The sequence below is a fragment of the Elgaria multicarinata genome, chromosome 11, assembly GCF_023053635.1.
Source record: "Elgaria multicarinata webbii isolate HBS135686 ecotype San Diego chromosome 11, rElgMul1.1.pri, whole genome shotgun sequence".
Classification (NCBI taxonomy): domain Eukaryota; kingdom Metazoa; phylum Chordata; class Lepidosauria; order Squamata; family Anguidae; genus Elgaria; species Elgaria multicarinata.
Genome location: NC_086181.1, coordinates 16,488,079 through 16,511,537, shown reverse-complemented (window position 1 = coordinate 16,511,537; position 23,459 = coordinate 16,488,079). Strand labels below are relative to the sequence as shown.

At 42.2% G+C, this 23,459-nt stretch overlaps 1 protein-coding gene across 3 annotated transcripts in view; it reads left to right on the top strand.

The window, feature by feature from the left end:
• Positions 1–17,112, top strand: part of CCDC47 (coiled-coil domain containing 47) — a 28,330-nt gene extending 11,218 nt beyond the window's left edge. For all 3 annotated transcript variants that reach the window (XM_063138690.1, XM_063138689.1, XM_063138691.1), the window contains exons 6-13: positions 1,199–1,264; positions 2,307–2,408; positions 7,941–8,051; positions 9,330–9,415; positions 11,221–11,279; positions 12,647–12,756; positions 13,347–13,514; positions 14,746–17,112. In XM_063138690.1, the coding sequence (XP_062994760.1) occupies positions 1,199–1,264; positions 2,307–2,408; positions 7,941–8,051; positions 9,330–9,415; positions 11,221–11,279; positions 12,647–12,756; positions 13,347–13,514; positions 14,746–14,826 (783 nt within the window). In that variant the 3' untranslated portion in view covers positions 14,827–17,112. The remainder of the gene's footprint in view (positions 1–1,198; positions 1,265–2,306; positions 2,409–7,940; positions 8,052–9,329; positions 9,416–11,220; positions 11,280–12,646; positions 12,757–13,346; positions 13,515–14,745) is intronic.
• The last annotated feature ends 6,347 nt before the right edge of the window (positions 17,113–23,459 follow it).

Here is a 23,459-nt window from a genome sequence, read left to right as displayed (position 1 = left end):
TTTTATATCATGTTTTTATACTGTTTGTTTTATACTTTGAATGGTTTAAATTTTTGTGAACCACCCAGGGAGCTTTGGCTATTGGGCATTGTAAAAATGCAATAAATAAATAAATAAATAAATAAATAAATAAACTGTTTTCAGAGGCAGCCCACATATAATGCATCACATCAGGGTTCTCCATCCTGGTATCCACGTGCTCCAGTTCACCTGCAAGGCCAAGCTAAGACACCCGCCAAGCTATTTCTCCTACCCTGTTAAAAGCTCCCCTGGTGAAAAATGGATGGAGCGGGGGGGGGGGGGTTGAACTCCATCCCCCACCGAGGACCCTCAAGGCATCAAGGTCCTTGGCAAGGGGTGGCCTTCATGTCCCTGCCCACCCCCCTGGCCATTTTTCGACAGGGGCTTTTCCTCTCCCTACCAACATCAATGTACAAATTGCTCCATTGGCTTTAATAGGGAGGGAAGAGCCAAAGATATGGATGGATGGAAGGAAAGGAGAGCCAGAGAGAGAAGAAAAGAAAGAAGGAGAGAGAGAGAGAGAGAGCACCTCGAGGAAGGGAAGGAAGGAAAAGAAAGAAAAAAAGGAAGGGAGGGAGGCCAAAGAGGAGCTGAGGGGGAGGCAGAGAGAAAAGAGGAAAGGAAGAGGATCCAGAATGAGAGAGGGAAGTAGAACTAGATATAGAGAGAAAGAGAAAAGAGAGAAAAAAGAATGGTGCCAAAATCCTCAAGCAAGGGTTTGCAGTCAGTTTATTGTTTCAAGCCTCACGCATGTGTGGAAGTGCAAATGCTCCTAGAATATGGTATGAAGGTACATGTTGCAGGAATGTGGCTGAAGCTAAATATGTCTAGGCCTGGTTATCGCCTAGACTGGAGACATTAGATGTAACTTTTACCTCCTGGGAACGTTATGTGTGTCACCTTGAATTCTGTGATGGATGAAAAGCAGGATCTAACTGTTATAAAATAAACATACAACAAAAAACGCTCATATATTGTAGCTGGGAGGTATAGTAGCTTTCTTGCATTACTGGGGTGCGTCTTCTGCATGCGATTGACATTTGTAACTCAGGAAATTTCATGGTGCTGCTTGAGCAAGTTCGTTATAACTGGTTCTGGAGAGATGAGGAGTCCTTGAACCTTCAAGGACGTGGCAAATGAAGCAGGGATTCACCATGGTCACAATGCTGTCTTTCAGTTTCTCAAGAGACAAGATTTGCTGAATGTTCTTGCTCGTATGATGAGGCCGGCCTGTGACCAAGTGGTATGTATTTAGTTCTGCAACCTAAGAGCAGCTTTAGGGGGTTAAGTTAATGAAACTGTGCTTATTAAACTCAGAGCTCTGTGTGTGTTTGAAGCTTCCACTGTCCCACTGAAAATCTCAGCTTTCTTTGATTTAAAGCCTCTCACAAGTTTCTAGCCCTTCTGGCTGTAAAGCTAGACTTCTAATTCTGTGGTGGTGGCATGTATTGAAGCCAGAGGGATTCTGAGCATGATTTCAGGGGACGGCACATCAGAGCTTGGGGTTTTATTGCTCTGTATACACAGTTTCCTGTCTCCATAGCAATCAGAACCAGAATAAGTTAAGCAACAATAATTATACACACACTTTGTGATTTATTTAAGTTGCAGAATTCTGCTTTTCTTTGTATAAAATTACCAAGAGTTGTTCTTATGGCATGTTAAGATGAGAGCATGTAGCAATGTGAGACACTAATAATACTCGTTGTCATTCATTCTTAGCCCAAAATCATATAGAGTGATTTAAGATGCATCTTCCAATTACTGTCCAAAATAGGAATAACTGTAGGCGTGCAATGAGAGGTTGCCCTGCCAATACCTCCCGTTGCCCTGCCATTGCAGAGAACTCCTTCGGGATTGCTGTCCCTTTCCTGGGAATACCCTATACAGCAGAACTAAGTGAAGCAATACTTTACTGTTACGATGGGTTAAAGAAATGACTCTGCATTTCTGTGCAGCTCAGTTAATTCTGATGTGGCTTGAACAAACCCATTTGAATCTGCTAGGGTGACGAGATATGTATTAAATAGTTTGAGCAGTGGTATAGTTTGCTGCTAAAGGGGGCTTCATATTTGCTCAGTTGGCATTATACTTTGCAAGGGATGTGGTCATTTATTTTATGCCCCTCCAGTGATTACGTTTTAGGGGGCTCATGGTGCCTGAGCCTGTTTACACTCTTGGCAGTGACATGGAGTTCTGGCCTCCATTAATTCTTTCCTGTTTCTTGTATAAATGGATCTCCTTGTACAAACCCAGGTGTGACTAGAATTTTATCTGTTGCTTAGCAAATAAAAGTGACGATGAATGATGATGATATGGATACCTACGTGTTTGCTGTTGGGACAAGAAAAGCCTTGGTGCGGCTGCAGAAGGAAATGCAGGACCTGGTACGTACGGGGGGCAATGGGAGGGATCTAGAACCACCCCCACCCTGGGTTAGGCTAACACATGTAAAATGTGTTTTGAAACAGCTAATAAAGTGTTTTGAAACAATAATATGGAACAATAAACATAGCAAAATGCCCAATTTTGTCTTAAATGTAAATTTCTTTAAACTGTCTGTTTTACAGCATTGCTTACCCCCAAGGACCCAAACTGGGCTCAGTTTGCTTACTGAGCACATTTCAAAAGAGCACTCCAGTTTGTATGTTTGTATGTTACAATTACTCAGAAGTTTAAAAAATTCTCAGTTTGCCTGAAATGGCAACAAATTATGGATAAATTAACCTACAGTTTGCCAGGTTGTGTGCCCCATGCACAGCGCTGTCTTTTAAAATATGCATCCTCTCATTGGCCCAATCATAGATGGTTGTGTAATGTGCAGACCTGGACACTGCGGATTGTTCGTGGATAAAACAACCCAAAATTAACCATTACATGCGAACCAGCCCAGTGGGAACTTGGCAATGTGCTGATGCACACTACCAAACCTTCCCGCTGCAAGCAGGAGTGGCTAAACAAGCCAGGGACAAAGTATGCCTGGTTTGTTTGCCTTGACATGCAAACCAGGATTTGCCTTGTCTCATCCAACTCTGGCTTGTCATGGTTTGCGCATCACAGCAAACAACCCAGGGACAGTATCCTGGGTTGTTTAAGTGCTCCTGTGTCAGGTTCCCGTGTATTCAAGCTGCCAAATCATATTTCTAGTCAGTTGCCTTGGTTATGCAAATTACAAACAAACCAATGCTGCCTCGGGCTACAGACAGATTTTGCACAATACAGACCTACATAAACTCCAAGTAAGCCCCCTGGGAAAGAGCAGCATACATACAAGGAAGTTTCCATGAGAATGCCACTGGTTGCTACAGACCCTTCCTCCCAAGCTGAGTTGGCTATCAGGTCCCGCCCTCAAGGCAGTTCTTCCTCCATGGTCACCTTCCTGTTTGCCAGTCTCTTAGAGCACCTTAGGACCCTGTGTTGCTCCTCCCTTTTCAATTGAAGATAAACGTGTGCATCTCTCATTTCTGCCTTTCCTCCCCTTCAGTAGGGCTCTGCTTCCCCACAGCTTCAGAAGGCTCGCCTTGGCTGTCAGCCACATGATTAGCCAGCAACTGAGAATCCTCCTCTTCTATCCCTCAGTTCCCTTTAACCTTGACTTCTTCCACCTCCCATCTGACTACGAATCAGTTCCCATGTCTTCTTAGGGTGCCTCTGCACAAGTGCTGGACCCAATCCCTACATCCTGCTTGCAGCAGGAATATTCAGGTAGTGTGCACCAGCATGCTGCCACGTTCACAATAACTTCGATTATTCATTTTTAAATTCTGGTTTTTTGTGACCTGCAAACTGGGCCACTGGGATGGTTCAGATGTACTGCCAAACCATGGTTTGGTGACATATGAACAAGCTTGACAGGACCCTCTGTCTCATGCACTTTGCACTCTCCACATGCACTCTGATTCCCTGCTTCTCTCCCTGATTTGTGGTGACCATAGTTTGGTGTGTCATCTGAACTGACACTCTATGGTTTGTGCTTGCCCTGCAAACCAGGATTGAAATCCACCATTTCAAATCAGGAAGGGGAGGAATCATAGTCTCCTTTATAATTAAAACATTTTAATTCCCTCTCCATTATTGAATCTTTTCTCATAAATATAAACCATATACATACTTAATGAGTATTTGGAGACTTACCTCAGTCTGTTGTCTATAGAGGATTCCCCCCCCCCCCAAAAAAAGCCTCTAGTGTCTATAAAACCTTTCAGGATTCAACTTCTAAGAGTGCATTCTTATTGTGTTGATCATAAGCTTCGAAACTTGGAGGCTTACAGACATTCTATGCAGAGCATCCTTGTCCTTCCACCTTGCATTTTGCACTAGATGGGCTTTTTTGCCCAGGTTGTTGGGGCACTTCGGAGAGGGAGGGAAGGAGGCTGAGGAGGCCATAGGATAGCTCGTATCCTGGCTTCTTCAGTCTCCTCCTCTCCTTGCCAACCAGAACACCCCCTTCTCTGCTCCAAGGTCATGTTCCTGGCAAGGTTATTTCTGCACTGGTTGCAAAGGGGAAGGGGGACAGAGCTACAATTCCCCTCTCCAAGGTCAGAGCACTGTCTCATACTTTGGAGCTGGGAATCCAAAGTATTATACGGCCCCTTAGAAGCTTTCTAGGGCCCATAGGATTGCTCCCTCCACCAATTATAAAAAACACATACATTACACCACCTCATAAATATTTCCAATACGTAGAGAGCTCCTGATGACAAAATGCATTCAGCAAATTGCAATTTTTAAAGGAGTCGGCTATGCTGTAAAGCAGGTGTTTTTAAGAAATGTTCAGTAAAAGAATACTGAGAACGTTGTCATTTTAATTGCCTTCAGGTTGCATGTGCCAAGTATATTTTCCATCTGTGCTAGTTGTGAGGGAGGTTTGGATGAAGTTTGGCAAGTTAGGCTAGTTTTTCCTTTGCTTGCTTTGGTGCAGAGGGAGGGATGCACTGGCACTAGCGGTTTATGTTTCATTCCATTTTGATGTATGAATTGAGAATTTCTCCCATAAGGGGAAATTTAAACTGAGTGTTTGAGTTGGTTCAGACATCATCCCTCTGGATGGGGAGGGTGGAGGAATATAGAGTACATTTCCAGTAGAGGCTTTTATTACGCAATTGTCCTGCCTCATTCATGGAATTTTACAGTCTGTGGAGAGGGAGCAGTCACAATGTTGTCTTCCCTTTTTAGCCCTCTTCTGTTTTCCCACAGCTTCTTCTAACTTCCCACCACCACCGACCCCAAAAAATATATTAAGGAGGAAAAGATGTAGTAGTCGCACAGTGACCCAATTCACATGTCATGCTGCAATTCCTGGGATGTGTCGGGTCTCCCGGTCCCTCAGGCCAGCATACATTCTGGCAAACTGACACAGGAGGACACCCAAATCTGTGAGATTTCTTTATTTCAGGAAATCCCATGGGAAAGCTTAATGGTTGCACACTTTAGAAATCATATAGCTGATGGTCAGTAGCTATAGGCTCCAAGAAATTCCAGAACAGTCAAAAGAAAATCACTACTACCATGACAAGATCCCCATCAGCGTGGTTTCCCTGTTGCCATTTCCCCGGTTCTGAACACAAGGCAAACTCAAATCCATACATGGGTTCCAAACCCAGACAAGGGAGGGGGGTGATTCCTGACATGATCCCTCAGGCAATCAAATTCTTGAAAGGCCAAACAAACTACTCAAAAAGAGCTAGTCGAACCTCGGATCATACGTTGGTATCTCAAAGAAAACATGGTCAAGGCTTCAACAAGATCACAGGGAAGGTAAACCCTCAAATGTGAGAAGTTCCGTGCCACACCTTTAGCACGGCCAACTCCTCGCCACATGAGTCCAGGCAGAGGAGAGAAGAGGTCCAACAGTCAATGTGCCAGCCCACTCTGCCGGTGCACTGAGCTGACAAATGTAGACGCATGATCCACAACAAACGAGAGTTCAAGACTATGAAAAGCTTCACAGTACTTTTCATGGCAAGTTCTTAGTAATCTAAAGTTCCACTTAGGAGAGAGCATGTGCAGAGTGCTCCCAGAGTCTCAGACGATGATGGATCCAAACAGGGAGGTTTTCCGGGAATGCAGAGCAGATGTTCCTAGCCAAGGCTCATCGCCTTTGCACCAGCTTAAAAAGGGAGGTGTAGGCTTCTTCCAGACCACTTGGCAGACAGGGGCTTTGGCCTTTAAGCAATGCCATTGTCCAGTCAGGGTGGCACTGCTCAGCCCATCAAGATGATGCTTCAATCTCAGCGACACTTCTGCAAACGGCTTCCCTTTCTTTATCAATTTCTCACAGGCAGTTTCTCTGCCAAGGCCGAGGCAAGCAGGTGGCTTGCGGGGAACAGAGGCACTCCCGCACTTTGCTCTGAGAACACTGATGGAGATCAATTCACACAGATTGTAATATTCCAAAGGCCGATGAGGCCCAAAGCCTTCCAGACTACTTCTAATTAAATCTTAGTTAAACTACAAGCCCCTACGACCCTGCTTTCTATCCCTGACAGGATGTTTAAGCAAGGAATTACCAATATCTAGTGAGAGTGAGCAATCTGCCACCAGTGTGAACATCGTGACTGCTTTCAATTAATACAACAACACCCCATTTCTGGTTTGTTATTATGATATTCGAAGCCAGAAGTTAAACAACTCAGAATTAACCCAACAACAAACTACTGGTTGTTAATTGAAAGTGGAAGCAACCAGCGTGCAGGAGACGGCACACTGGTTCTCTGGCATCCATCCCCAACAATCCATCGTTTAAACAACCCATGGGTTGCTGTTCCATGTGAATTGGGTCAGTGTTTCTTGATTGGAGGGCTAGGAGCTCCCCATCTGGAGGAAACCAGAGATGGGGTTGATTTTTAACAATTGTTGGAAAGTCTGGGAGAATAATAACATGATTTGAAACATATTTGTTTCTGTAGTTTACCTAAATATTGTACTTGTGCCTTAAAATGCGATCAGCTACCCTGAAGCTTCCGGGATATTAACATAAAAATACCTAATTTAAGTCAAAATGAAATTGGTGTACATGCTCTCTCTTTCCCACTAAAGCTGGATTTTGTGGCTGAGAAGGGTTTGTTCAGGCAAGATCAGGTTTTCCACTGCTATGTTAGTTTCTTTGTTTTCCTCTTTCTCCTTTTTGTTTTTGTTACAATTGCAAATAAATAATAATAATAATATAATACAAACATCATGATGATGAGCAGGTTATAAGCCACTTGCCTCTGTATGATGTTGGTGGTTTGAAATTATGGTAAGGTGGTGTAAAGTGAATATAGCACAACTACTTATCAAAAATTCCAATGCCAGAGACAGCAGACATCTGGTTGTACAGTCAGCGTCACAAAAAGTCCACTGGGATCCATACCTTTAAAGCCCTACATGGTTTGGGTCCAGGCTACCTGTGGGATCGCCTTCTCCTGTACAATCTGCCCTGCACACTCAGTTCCTCTGGGAAGAATCTACTTCAGTTAGCCAAAATTAGGCTGACAAGTATTACCCAGAGGGCCTTCTCTTCTGCTGCTCCCAGACTGTGGAGTGGCCTGCCAGAGGAGACTCGTCAACTTAAAAGTCTTTTAGCATTTAAGAAATCTATTAAGTCTGATCTCTTCCGGCAGGCCTACCCAGTAGAATTTTAGGATGTTTTAGGATGTTTTAATAATATGTACTATGTTTTTAATCAATTTTATGTATTTATACTTACTGTTGTTCCCCGCCTCGATCCAAACGGAGAGGCGGGGAAAAAATAAAATTATTATTATTATTATTATTATTATTATTATTATTATTATTATTGCAGTCTTTCACTTTGAGCAGGGCATTAATTCCAGCTCTTGAGAACCTGTTTTTGATTAGATTGAGTGGGACCTGTTTAAGTAAGTAGCAACAGATACACCGGGCACACTTGTAATGTCTCCATTTCCTTTCGATAGAGTGAGTTCTGCAGCGATAAACCCAAGACTGGGGCGAAGTATGGGCTCCCCGAGTCATTGGCTATCCTATCTGAGATGGGTGAGGTCACAGAGGGAATGATGGATACCAAAGTAAGTAAAGCAATTGGTAAGAACATTCACATTGTAACTAGTGCACAATCTTCTATATAGTAGCTAGGGCTGTATGAAGAGGGCACCCAAATATCTAAACTTTCCTTTGCCTTCTGAGGTTCCTTTTGTAATGCTGCCTCTTGGAATGGTCTTGTCACTTGTGTGTGTGTTTTGTGTTACTTTAAATGACATCTCTGAAAAATAAGACATTCAGCTTTGGAGGCACACTAACGGTGCTGGGTGAAATAAAATTGACATCTTGCCGTTCTTGTTAATTTGAGGGTCGATGTGGTACAGTGGATAAGAGTTTTAGACATGGGTCAGCCCAAATCCTATCCTTTCATTCTGAGCAAATGGGGTAGCTCTCAATCCAGTGTGCCTTGCTTTATTGTGACAAAGAAGAATCATAAACCCATTTCACACTGAAATATTAGATTGTAAGCCTATGCGGCAGGGTCTTGCTATTTACTGTGTTATCTGTACAGCACCATGTGCATTGATGGTGCTATATAAATAAATAAATAAATAATAATAATAATAATAATAATAATAATAATAATAATAATAATAATTATAAATAATTGCTAGTAACTTGGCATTTTAAACAGCGGACTTTAAGTAAGGAGACCTGGGATTTCACATTACTCAACAATAATGCTCATCAAATAAAACTCAAGATGTGGCATTTTAGGTCAGGTGAAAAGTCTATCTAGCCTAGCACACTCTTGAATTGGTAGCCAGCCAAATGTTCTGAGGGAAGCTCATGAGCAGAACAGGATTGAGATAGTCATCACCTCTGGTTTATCTTCACCATCTTGCTTTTTTTTTTTTTTTTATAGTGTCTTGCTTTTTGAATGATAATGACATTGAATCATGGGTGTTGTCTCTCTAGCGCCCTGCCCCATCTATAGAGAGAGAGAGTGTTGACATACCTTGGAGGTTTTATTAATTGGTTCATGGAGTTCAGTGCCACTGGTGGCCAACAGCATTGGTCCTTTTTTTTTTAAAGGGCTAGACATATTCGTGGAGGCAAGATCCATGCTTCCCTCATGACGTCCTTGCAAGGAGCCCTGAGGTATCTGGTTGGCCATTGCTGGTAACCAAATGCTGGACCTTCAACCTGATTGTTGAAGGGCTACTCTTGTCATATTTATCATGTCATTTATCATACAATTAATGTGACAGGAGGGAATAGCTTCTAGCCTCTTCAGCTGGTGTATACAACTTCATAAGAAATTACGACCCCCTCAGGACCCTAACCCTCTTTTCCCCTTACAGATGATCCATTTCCTCACACATTATGCTGACAAGATTGAGTCCGTCCATTTCTCGGACCAGTTTTCTGGTCCAAAACTTATGCAAGAGTGAGTATGGCACAAGAAATAATTACGCTTCCAAATTAATGTTGCACTGAAGTTTCTGAAGGGGAAATAGGAGGAGGAGGAGGGAGAAATAGTGGGCAAATTCCCTTTTTATCCAAAGAAAAGAGTGAGGTGTCTATAGTATGCTGTCCCTCTGTTCATGATGGCCATGACCTGGGAATTCCAACGATGCAGGTCACATTGTTTATTTAGTTTAGGCATAGGAAACGTGGTGCTCTCCAGATGATTTGGGTTACAGCTTCCATAATTCCTGACCATTGGCCATGCTGGCTGAGCTTATGAGCAAAACATCTGGAGGGCACCAGGTTGGGTACCCCTGATTTTTAGTTTATGACAGTGTTTGGCTTTGGATTTTTTTCAGCACCAGAACTCACTCTACAACATGTGGAGTGGGAGTGTTTAATATATCTAATATGTACAAAGTGCCCAAGGCACGCAACTACGCAATATACATATAGTGATAGACAGTAGTAATAAACCTTATTTATTTACAAATATACAAATATATAATTGGTGCATAACACCTGCACTGTCATCATTGGCCAATGATGACAGTGCAGGTGTTATGCACCAATTATATATTTGTAAATAAATAAGGTTTATTACTACTGTCTATCACTATATGTATATCGCGTAGTTGCGTGCCTTGGGCATTTCGTATATTTTATTTATTTATTTATTTATTACATTTCTATACCGCCCAATAGCCGGAGCTCTCTGGGCGGTTCACAAAAATTAAAAACATTCAAAGTATAAAACAACAGTATAAAACCCTACTATAAAATACAATATAAAAGCTCAACCAGATCAAAACAGCAGCAATGCAAAATTACAAATTTAAAACACCAAGTTAAAATTTATTTATAGACTGTTAAAATGCTGGGAGAATCAAAAGGTCTTCACCTGGCGTCTAAAAGCATATAACGTAGGTGCCAAGCGAACCTCCTTAGGGAGCTCATTCCACAGCCGGGGTGCCACAGCAGAGAAGGCTCTCCTCCTGGTAGCCACCTGCCTCCCTTCCTTTCTTATACTACTGCCTTCCCCCTTTTTGAGTGTTTAATATATTTACATAAAGGTATCCCATAAAAGCACAATGTCTTTGCCCCTCTAGCAACTATTTCAAGTCCTGCTGCAGCAGTTATGATCCAACAGTTGCTAGTTGTACTGCTGCTGCCTGTCCAGACTGCTGGAAGAAGGATGGACAGAAATGTTGTCTTACGGTAGTAATTGCCCAGATGCCATCATGCTTTAAACAGCCCTGTGCTAAATGGTCTGTGTTGCAGCAAGGCAGTGGTAAGGATCTGTCACAGCTTCCCCTACACCACCACCCCACACTCCCTTAGTGGAAGGAGCAGATTGCTGTGACAGGTCCCCTATTGCTGGTACAGGGCAGCTCAAGTAATCCCTATTGCTCTTTGTACAACGTGGGGACATATAGGAGGATGGTTCCTTCTGGAAGCCTCAACACTTTGCAGTGGAGGCAAGGGATCATATTTGGCAGATCAGATTTCTCACACCAGCTTTTACAGTGGAGTTTATTGTGGGAAGTATTTTTACAAACATCCTGCTGGAATGTTCTCCCAGAGCACTCTAAACATTTTCAGGAAGTTTCTGCAAGAGTTTAAAATACTGCAAGCTGACCTTTTCTATAGAACACATGCAAATTAACCCAAAATAGGAGCCTGTCATGTGATAGTTTGTCATGCTACCTAAATACTGTTATCGTTATCATGATTTGTTGCATTTTTAATATCCTTCTACCAATGCGTCTTTTTGTTCCCTGCTAGAGAGGGTCAGCCTTTGAAACTGCCTGAAACTAAAAAGACACTATTGTTTACTTTTAATGGTAAGTGTGTGTTCCTGATTACAAACAGCTTTTCTTGGGGATGTAAAATCCTCCACATGAGAGCCTGTCCTACAACTAGAGTGTAACTTGTTAATACCTTTTGGGTAAGAATTTGTTCTCTTTTCAGTAGTAGTTTTTCTCCAAATTGTCATTGTCATCCGGGGGTGGGTGGGTGGGTTGCGATTGTGCAGTTCCCAGAATCACACTCATATTTTTGCCCTTGCAAACAAATGCAGATAAAGCAAGAAAGATAAGGTGGGGGATGCTTCCAGATGAGGCTTTTATTGTGCCGCTGCCTTGCCTCATTCACGGAATTTTATAGGGGGTCCAAAGTTCATTGTCTTCCTCTCATAGCCCTCTCATATTTTCCCACTGTTTCTTCTGTCTTTTCTTTTAATGCAGAAAATCTGTTAGGAAAGAGAAGATAGAAAAGCTGCACACTGCCTTCTGATAGGTTGTGCTTAGAGAACCTCTCAGCAGGGGGATGAATGTTGATTGTTAAATATTGGAAAAATCCAAAGTTGCTATCATTATAGAATGGTGCAGGAAAATCAGGTGTGTAAAGACTATGGTGAAACTACCACTAAAGATAACCCATGATTCAACAAACCAAGGTTAATTAAACCATGGCTTGTCATTATGCGCAAATCAAATCCACTGGTTCTCTTCATGGGTTGTTCATGGCTAATAACCCATAGTTAATCCATAGTTCTGTGTTCACACATAATGATTCAACAAACCATGGTGAATTTAATCATGCAGATGTGGTCTTAGAGAACCATTGCATGAACTCTGATGTTTTTATCTATCTCAGGTTAGCCCGTGATGTGTTTCTGGCTTGTTATTATTTAGAGCTGTAGTGCTCTATTCGTTGGTTAGATTAATCAAAAGTTTTTCATATGGATTTCCTTATTATTCAGGAAGTAGATTTTTAAACATATAGACTTTTAAAAGCTGTAGATGTTAAGCACATTTTTAAAGAGGCAGTCCTCCTCCTTTTCTCACACAGGAGGGAATGCGTTTCTGACATGGTGCCTGCAACAACATGCATTTGCACCATCTAAAAATAAAGAAGTAGTATGTGCTTTTTTTTTCCCCCTGGGATAGAAATTTTATCAATTAATTAGTTAAAATTCGTATGTTCAGTTTAAAGATTTCCTTTATCAAGTGACAGGGTTACTATTAAATGCCAATTAAAATTTCTGTCCCAAAAGTTGAGTGTCACAGAAAAACTTCATTCAGCTATCGTCTTTAACAGCACAAGCCTATACAGGTGTAAGTCTCATTGAGTTCAGCGGTGCTTAGTAGGTTTAGGATTTCAGCCTTCGTGTCCCTTAATCTGAGGAAAGTGTAATTTTGCTTTACAGTGCCTGGATCAGGCAACACGTCCCCCAAAGACATGGAAGCTCTGCTGCCTCTGATGAACATGGTTATTTACTCCATTGACAAAGCAAAGAAGTTCCGTCTGAATAGAGAAGTAAGCGTTCCTCATATTAAAGGGCTGTTCTAAAAATCCATGGCAATTCTGTACTATGTCCCCTTTTCTCACAGACACCACCTCGCCTGCTCTGTGCAAACTGTGGCATATCCAAGAGAGTGCTCTTGGATAACTAGCATTATTTGCAACAAGACATGATGTAGGCAAGGAGGCAAGTGAGATTGCAGTTTTTAGATGTTCAGCATTTAAGCCACATATAGGTTTAGAAACTCAACCAGGATCATGATTTGTGCCTGGAAGACCACAGAAGACCACTTCCAGTGCTTGGAAATTGGAGTATGGTAGTCATGGCCTGTGAGTCTCCTAATCTTGTTAGGCAGAAGGGAGCCATTGTGCACTAAACCTGCTGACACTTTCAAAGTCATGCAGGGGCAGCTCACATGAGCATGTTAGAGTAGACTGGTGCATTACAGTAATCCAGCCAGTTTGGGACCAGTTCAAGTCCAAGTTTTGCCGCACACGATATTCAAAGATTTTATCTCTGTGTTTAGCTCATTTGCAGCACTGTACGAAACATTTACCCTTACTAACTCTGACTTCCTTGCATCTCTCCTTGCCTCGGGACAAAGGGCAAACAAAAAGCAGATAAGAATAGGGCACGGGTAGAGGAGAATTTTCTGAAATTGACTCATGTGCAAAGACAAGAGGCTGCTCAGTCCCGCCGGGAAGAGAAGAAACGGGCAGAGAAAGAGAGGATCATGAATGAGGAAGATCCAGAGAAGCAGCGCCGTCTCGAGGTAAAGTAACCTTTTGAAATGAGCTCAGTGTGTTAGGGCACTAGGGCAGAGATCCCGAGCCATTTTGGGCCCGTGGGTCCAGGGCCGGTGCCAGACTATTTTGCGCCCTAGGCAGTTGAGCTGCTTTCACCCACCCCCACCCCCACCCCAGCGTACCTAGGCGCAGGGTGCCATCTCGCCTGCCCAGCCGAAGCGAAGCCAGGACGCTGGAGTGGGGGTGGGGTGGCTTCGGAACGGTGCACCTGGCCGGAAGCCGCCCGCCCACCCACCCCACCCCAGTGTCCTGGCTTCGCTTCAGCTGGGCGCCCACCCAACCGAAGCAAAGCCAGGACGCTGGAGTGGGGGGGCAGGTGTGGCTTCGCTTCGGCTGTGTGGACGCCCAGCCGAAGCGAAGCCAAGACGCTGGGGCAGGCGGGCGGCTTTGGAACGGCATACCTGGAAGCTGCCCTCTCAGAGTCACTGTGGGAGAGCGGCTTCCAGGTGCGGCGTTCAGTGCCCCCCTTACCTTGGCACTCTAGGCGGCTGCCTGAGTGGCCTCTATGGTAGCACCGACCCTGCGTGGGTCCATTCTGATGTTTGAGAAACTGTCGTGGGCATCACTATTGAATGGCTGCCTTGGAAATCTGGGTATTTCTTGTCTAAGAAAAGGATATTCTTACATGGTAGGGTTGTTGTTGTTTTGTAGAGAGGAGGACATTGTGCCAAACCCCTTCCAAGGTCAAGAGAATTCAGTTCTCAGTTTGCTTTTGTTAACTGTTTTTTGCAACTCACACTCCTACAACTTCAGCTGTCACATGGGTTACCTAGTCATATTATCTGATTGGTTGTTGCAGTGTTTTACTAATTACAAGGTAGTCCTATTTGTAACTTTCAGCCAACCTGGAGGTTCAGTGGGAAGTCCCACTTCCTTAGGAAGTTATGGTTTAGCCCTTCTTTCCTGATCCCAGGTAGTGGGATCGAGCCCAATGGAGAATGCTTTCCTATCTACAAAACCAGAAATTCACTAGCAGCCATGTAATTTTTCCCTGCAACAAGAACAGTAGTGGAGGGAGAGATGTTTGGAACACCCACAACAATGAAGTAACAATTGCATATTTGTTGCACAACAAAATGATTATCTGGAAGAGCCATTAGTCTGTACAGCTAACTTAATTTCCTTGGTGTCTTTGTTTTGCTCTGTAAACAAACACAGTATCCGATAATCACACACAACTTGTCCTCTTTCCAACAGGAGGCTGCTTTGAGGCGTGAACAGAAGAAACTTGAGAAGAAGCAAATGAAAATGAAACAAATCAAAGTGAAAGCCATGTGAAAAACCAAGTTGCAAGAAACCTTCCTTGGTGCCAACCACAGAATTGCGATTTGCTGTCTACAATGAACTAATTATATTCCTGACCTTAATCATTGCCCATTAATAACTACTTTTGACACTAACCTTTGTTGCTCACGGGATTAGGTTTGAAGTGTTTCTTTGCATGTGTACCTGTGGTAAGGTTGTTAGAACACCAAGGAAATGTTCCTGGAAAGGTTACAGGGGTAATCAGTTCTGATATAACTCTTTCACATTTATGCATGCATTGGAATGCTTCAAAAATGATCTCATGAGCACCAAAATTATACTTCAGCCAGCATCGAGAGACAGATTCTTTGCATAGGCACTCCCAATAGGTGGGCTGCAATCCTGAAACCATTTCAGTCCCCTTTGGTCAATGGGACTGTTAATAAATATTTTCAAGGTTGCATCTATGTTCTGGTTTTATGTAACATGCAGATATGTATAGAGAGAGCTTTGCAATTGTCTTCTATGTTGTTGGATCGGTCCCCGTCCCCCCGTCCCCCCTCGCTTGCTTTGGTTAGTATTGTAGAAATTTGCAATACTCCTTGGCATCTTTTAACTTCTGGTTTGTTTGTTTTTAAAAATTATATAACGTCTTAGAACGTGCCAGCAATGCATAAGCACTTTGATTCTATTTTGGGAATGTGGATAAAATAATTACATTGGCCAAAAAATTAAAACCGCCGCTGCCACCAAACCTGCACAGTACGAATCTCTCTCCTTTCATGATTCGTGCAACCAGCATAGCTAGACATAAAACAACAACAGACAAACAAAAAACCAAACACAAAATACATATGCTCTAGATAATTTAGGTTTTAAATTACTTGAAGCTTGGAGGGTGGGAAGTTTTATTCACCGTTTTTGCAACAGAAGGGTGCTAAGCCAGTGTTATTTAAAAACATAGAGTTCTTTAAACCACTTAGTCTAGTATTATTCTGGGACAAGGGGCTGCTGAGTAATTTGGGGCAAATGGATTGGAAATCAATCTATGGGCTACTAATTGCAAAGGCTATGGTAAGCCTGCATACAGATAAGTGTTTCTGTTAAATCTTCACAGGATCTGAACTTGCAAACATATGGAGGAGGAGGAGGATGTAGATGTATAAGCAAGCAATTGGAAAAATGGCAGATGCAAATGAGTTTGCGTGCTGATGGATTAATAATAATAATAATAATAATAATAATAATAATAATAATAATAATAATGCTAGTTTAAAACAATGTAAACCCTATCTGTTAGGTTGCCCTGACATAAAATTTTCAGTGCATTTGTGTGTGTGTGTGTGTGTGTGTGTGTGTGTGTGTGTGTATAGGCTGATGCATGAAGATCTCTGTTGGATCAGACATGTGGTTCCTCATGTATCACCCCATTGCTGAAAGTCCTCTAATTATTCCCCACACAGCGGGCTTGTGTGTACTTGGTTTATGCGTATAGGTTTGCTGTATCCCTTTCCCCATGTAGATGGTGTTTGCTGGTTCTGGGTAGGTGCATATGTTGGATTTCTTTTCTTCTTCAGACAAATGCCTATGTGTTCTTAGCAGCTTTCTCTAAATTTCAATGTGTTCCCTTACTTAAATCATCTTTCTCTATCTGTTTCTGTGGCTGCTGACTATATAACCATTAACAAGGAGCTAGAGTCTAAAATAACTCTGGAATTATTCCCCCAGCAAAGTAGAAGAATTTCTAGAGGAGTATATCTTTTTGTATCTGCTTAAAGTTATTTACTAAGGAGTTTGTGTGTGCTGGGGAAACTGGGAACCGGAACTTCTCCCACTTTGCAGTCTTTAGGAATTGCTGCATTTTATAAATGCTCATCCAGATGGCATTTGATCATTTGTGTATAATGGACACTTTCTGCAGTGGATTTAATGGGAAGAAACTTGAGGGTTAAATTTCTTTCTTAATGTATTTTCTTGATGATGCTTTTATCTGCAGATATCTCTGATGCAATAACATTAAGCTGCTCTTTAAAATGGCATGTGCTAAAACCTATTTGTCAGAGCATGCAAATGCACAGGTTCTTTCTGAATGCAAAACCCTGCACTCTGAAAAGACATTTGAATTTAGTAATTTTTATATAACTATCATTTATGGTACTTTACAGCAGAAATGGCAATCCTATGTGGGGTTCAAACTATTTTGTCACTAGATGTAGAAAGTAAAATTGAATAAAGAATTGTTTCACAGAGGTCTTTTAAAGAAAATGTAGAAGTTGTTTGTTATGTATTAGTTTAGTTAAATGGGGGGGATATTATTAAATTCTTATCAAACGCAGGGCAATAGAAGTTAAGTTTTGAAAAAGAACCATTTATAAGAACAACCTAAGAAAGAAAAGATGTAAGTTTAAGCACAAATGAACTCTTTTTGTTTCTTTTTTGCTTAATTTGCTTTATTACTGGAAATGATCCTTGGTTTCATTCCAGAGTTAATTCATGGATAGTCCTTTCTCTATGAAGAAGGACCAGAGTGGACAGATGTTGGAGAGTAGGGGTGAATCATGTCAGGCAGTTATCCTTTTCCATAGTTCAAAGTAGCATTGGGGTGGGGATTACTAGAGGTATAGTATAGTAATGCATGCTCACACACCCCTACCTTTCTACTTTTGAAGAACTATTACTCATACAACTGTTTCAGAAGGTGGTGCCTCTTGTAGCAAATTGTGTGTATATTTAGAAGGGAGAGAGGAGAGCAAATAGATAAGGGATGAGATTGAGACGCCTTTTCCCTTAATTAAGGATGGGAAGGGAGGTCATGGGTTTTGTCAGAGTGAATTCTCCCTCGCTGAAACTAGGAAATGGCATGAGATGTGGTTAGAGTGTCTGACCAGGACTGGGGGGACCTGGTTTTAAATCTCCACTCAGACATGAACCTCACTGGGTGACTTTTCATCTGTTCACTGTCTTAGCCTAATCTCCCTCTCAGCATTGTTGTAAGGATAAAATGGGGATGGGGAGAGATATTTATCCTGCCCTGAACTCTTTGGAGGAAGAGTGGGAGAACAAAACAATACAAAAAGGGGAGGAGAGCCCTGTTCCAGGTGATAGTCACTTCAACTTCTTTGGGTTTCATTTGCAAAGACCCTGGCAAAGAGAAGGGTTGACTGCAATGGTGTTGTTTTGTATTAGGAGAACACTGTGGAGTGAACATGGACTAGTGCTTAAACAACTGAACAAATTTCTGAAATGAAAGGTACCGGGGATCACCCTGGAAGTCACATAACCTGAAAGCCCTCGCCCGAAATCCTCTTCTCAACCATGAACTTGAAGCACTGGAACCTACCTAGAAGCTATATGTGGAAAGTGCTGCTTCCATGTGCGTGCACACTTCTGTGTGCGATACTTGTGGTTACTTAGTGGTGCGAGCAATGTACTCTGCACATAGCCAGGGGTGGTCTTCAACACTGCTTTTCACAGCCCAGGTCAGGAGGCCTCATCTCTTCTTAAAGAGAAGTGGGCATGCAGGTAACCCGTTTGCCACTTGACTCGCCACCACGGACAAGGTCTGTGGATTCATGCAAAAAGCAAAGGCAGTTTCTGTTCACAGCAAATGACTGAGGTGATGACGAGCAAGCTACCTATATGGTTAGGCAAAGCAGACATCGCTCTGTGCAAGGCAGCTAATGTCCACCAGCTCCTCAAAAGGACATGAACACTGTGGTTTAACGTAGAGTGGAAAACTTTAAAACAGAGATGAAGGGTGGGATATGTTGGCCAATGAGCACTTGAATAGCACTCTGCCAAACTTACCCTTGCTGTTTGTTGTAATGAAAGGTGATGTATGGCTTCCAAATCATCATTTTCTACTGTCCTACCTACCACAGCAGGGATGTAGGACCTTTTTCAGCCAAAGGGCCAAATTCAATTTTGCAGGGCTGAAGGCAAAGTGGTGAGGCCAAAGTACCGGCATATTGTGGCTTAAAGCTCTTACTGCTAGTAACTAAGCCTTAATAGAGGGATTTCAACTTTTTAGAATGGGGGTGGGGGAAATGCACAAAAGTTGGGAAACCCACAAACAATTATGGTTTGGGGTAAAGGACATGGCCATCTGGAGAACCCTGAGTGGGATGGAATTGGCTCCCAGACCCAAGGTTCTGCTCCCCTATACAACAGCTAGGGACCGCCTTGGATATAGTTTTCATTGTGCATAGCAGGTGCTGTGTGAATATTATGTGTCCATTCAGCTCTCAAGTCCAGGTCAGCCCTGCTGTCTCCAAGCTGACATGAACGAGTTGGCAACCCTCACCCAGTAGGAGCAAGCTCCTCTGAGGCCTTTACCAGCCTGGTCTTTCTTGTCTACACCCTGGGTGAGGAAGCGGTGGCCTTCCAGATGTTGCTGGACTCAACATTCCATGAACCTCAGCCAGCATGGCCAATGGACAGGGATGATGGGAGTCATAGGCCTGTAACATCTGGAGGGCCACCAGTTCCCAATCCCTGCCCTAGGGTCTTCTCTTCCTGTTAGGGAGTGAGGGAGACAGAAGCAGGCAAAGAGAACTTCTAGTTCTGCTCCAGTTAGAATGGGCCCACACAAGATTAATGGACATCAGATGCTGGGTCCTGCTCAATTGGTGCTGGTTGTGTTCAGCTTTTTTGTATTTTTTAGCATGTACTTGTTGTATCTGTTGTGTTTTATAAATATTGTTAGCCACTTTGAGGACTCTAGTCAAAAAGTGGGATATATGTCTACTGAATGAATGAAGATAGACTGGGCTGGAAGGGGACCACTGCCTTAACCACTTGGGCAGGGAGGTTTTGAGTTGTCCACTCCTTGCAGGTTGTCCACTCTTGCCATAGAGAACCATAGTGATACTTACCCCAAATTCAGAGCCTTTGGGGATGCCTCGGAAGAATTTGACTAGGAATGTCTTCTATAGAGAATTGCACTGCACCCCCTGTTTACCAGCTCTCCTTGGCTTTTTTCACTCCTTAGTTGTGCCATACTTTATTATATTAAATCAAAGGTGAGTTGGGCAAAGAAAAGGATATTGGATTTCTGCTGAACTTTGCCACCAGGTGCTAAGAAAGGAACCTTCTAAGGATTCCTGATGCATTGTGGGTAAGTTGCTTGAATTGATACTTTGGAAGGTATGGCTGCAATCAAGTCATGGGGATGCGGGTGCATAAGGTGGTTACTTGGTGAGTGGTGAGCTCAGTGACAACATCTTTCCCCACTCTTCCACACTGTTTATTTCCAAATAAACATGCACCTCCTCCTTAACATCTAGTCCAGAATTGCCTTTCTGGACACCTAGATGTGTTATCTACATGCCCAAGCTTCTAGAGAGGGGGGGTTGAGTCATCCTTGTTGTCAGTAAAATACAAATATGATAGTAAATGAATGAGCTATGTGTGGCACCAAAAGGATGGGGGAGGCAAACTTGCTCCTCATAAATGCTTTGTCTCCTTCTCCCCCATTCTCCCGCCCCCGGTGCTGCCATTGGAAACTGCTGCCATGTGGTAGATACCTCCATGGGGCAAGCTAACCCCAGTCAGCAGTACACCAGTCTTCTCCATGCTATTGAAACCCACTCTCTATCGCCCCCTCCCACAGTGGGGGTTACTGGAAAATGCGGACCTTACAGTGTTCCTAGAAGGGAGCAGCCATAGCGCATCTCCTTCTCCCGCTCAACCTCTAGGCCCAGTCTACCTATGCAGCAGAACTGGGTACTAGAGCGGACTGTGCCACTTCAGGTTGCAGGTGGTGGTGGTAAATTCACATTTTTAATGGTCCCCTTATAATAATCTCTTTGCAAGAAGAACTCTAACATATCAGGAAGAAAGATTCTTCCAGCCCAACCCTTTTCCTAGTGTGCAAGTTATTTTTATTTGCAATGAATTTTAATGTGTTGTTTTTTAACTTTAAAAAATGAATTTTAGTGTGTTTTCTATTTTTTAAAACATTTTAAAATTTAATTTTTTAAAAAAGTGTTATGTGCATGCACACACACACACACACAACTGTTCTGAATCATGCAGTCCATTCTATCACATTCTATTGCAAGTGGAGATGCAAAATTGTGTTCTCAGAAAGTGATTAATGAAGTGTTGACTTTTAAAGCATCCTGCAAAGCCATATATGCAAGTCAGTGCAGTGACCATCATAAGCTGTTGCTCAGTGGTGAATGGATGAACTCAGTATGGACTTGGACATTCTGTCCATTTTCTTTTATTTCTTTTGCATGAAATTTTATTTTGAAATAATGTTAAAAATACAACCAAGAATAAGGAAGAATACACATAACAATACAGCAAGATCATTTAAGAAGGGGAAAATATATTACCATTCTTAATATATATATTGTGGGTAAGCTTGTGGGACTATTAATGTAAAAGACGCTAAGGAGAAGATCACTATTTCCTGTGTGAGTTTGGATGAGTATCTGAATGATAGGAAAAAAATATATGCATCTATATTTGATTGGAAGGTGATCAGGAACTTGTAGGAATTCCACACAGGAGATAAATGGGAACCATGGTCTCAATTAAAAAATGGTATTCCCTGCCTGTTTCACTTGTTCCCTGCTTCTTTTTTATTTTATCTTTATTCTGCCTTAATCCATTTCTAAGGCAGGATCCACTCAAACTAAACCCTGTTCTTATGTAACAGAGCAGAAGGGTGCATTGACCACTGGCGTTTGGGTCTTAAGGTTGTGAGAATCCCAAGTTTTGAATCTCCACTTGAGGCCAATTCACAGTGAATTTGAGCACAAACAAAGCCCATATCTAATTGGCAAAATACACATAAGGCAAGTGTCAGTTGTTAGTAGTGCACATGTGCTTGGACAGCTGAGGTTCCTTGCAATATGCATGGAAAAAAACAACAGGACAGAACTGGGCGCATACCTGTGAATTTGGAAGCAGACCTTTAAATATTTGTGTGTGCATGTTCATTATTTACATTTTCCCCTCCTATATTTTCCTTGATTTCCTAAACAGAACAAGACAAACAGAAGACACAGCAACCTTATCAAATTTTCCTTTTGTAACCCTTGATACAGTTCACAGTTCATCTTGCATTACATCTGTACATTGTCCTTTTTTTCAGGCGTAGTGAGTAAACCTTTGTAGTTGTGCAGTGCTCTGTAGTTTTGCAGTGATCTTTCTATTCTTTAGACATCATTGTGTATTAGGCATGTACATGTCTACAGAGGGTTTATTAATCAGCTCATTTGTGATGACTTACAATTGCCTAGTTGTTTCATGCCCAATGGTTGTATTTAGTTTTCCCTTTAGTTAAGACTCTTTCTCCCACACACCCACACTCATGTAGTTGTAAAACATACCGATACACATTTATCCACACCCCTGTGCTGATCACTGCTGACTTTAGAATAGTGTTAATACAGTTTATTTATTTATTTATTTATTATTGCATTTCTATACCGCCCAGTAGTCAAAGCTCTCTGGGCGGTTCACAAAAATTAAAACCATTCAAAGTATATAACAACAGTATAAGTTGTGTGTTGTTGTTTTACTTTCAAAATGTGTACCTGAAAACAGGGATCTAACATTTGGACAGCCTGTGTTTTAAGTGATCATGATTACTTATTTATCTTGATTGCATCTGCAGTAGCTCTTTTGACCAGTAAATGGTTTAGCTGGAGTACGGTATGTTCTAAAGATTATGTTTTGCAAGGATGTCTTGGTTGGCTCTGTAGTTGTTTTTGGAAATTTAGATAATCTTCTGGCCAAAGCTGCTTTACAATCTGATCCTATGCATGTTTATACAGAAATATCCCACTTTGGTCAAGTCCTTTTGAATGAAGTAGGGTTGCAGACTTCAAGTATTTTAGCTCACTGCACTTTTTTTAAAACCAGTTTGTGGGCTGTAAAATGCGATACATGAAAAGCTCTTAGACCATTCCTATTGGTTTACCACCTCCTGTTAATGTTGAACCCACACAGATGTGCACAATTTTTTCCTTTCTGTCCTCTCTTGTTTTCCTTGTTGTTTTAGATTGCAAGCTCCTTGAGGGAAGGGACTGTTAGCATTTGGCTACATAACTTTCTAAGTAAATGAATGTTGTTGAATTAATAATAGCTTCTACAACTCTGGGCTTTCCCCTCTTTTGCATTTAAATACAATATAACTGCAAGCATCCCATATGATCCAACTGTCCCTATTTTTCTTGGACCAGTTCCTGACACATTACTGTCTTCATTTTTTGCTCCAACAACACCTTGTTTAAATTATGTTATGGTGAAATGCTTAAAGTTGTCATTTTTCAGGGCTCACCTCCCTCTTTAGAGCTTTCCAGACTTGAATCTCTTGAGTTGGGGGTGTTAGAAAATATGTCTCGTCATGTACATGAACACCAAGGCACTATACTGCTATCGTTTGACACCCTGTGGATGTGATTGTTGATATTGTTGACATTAGCCCTGTTCAGTCATTATAGAAAGTGGTTACAGCAATGTGTAAGTAGGACCATTCTGAGTAGCTCTGCCCCCACCATCACATGCACTGAGTAGGCTCTCTCTGTAGTGTCCACACTAAAACACAATGTGAGTATCTGCAGAGAGGTTTCATATGCACAGCTTATGTGTGGATGCTTCCATGTGACCTGGAACGCGGTTGCATGGAAACCTTTGTGGGTGCAGTTGTG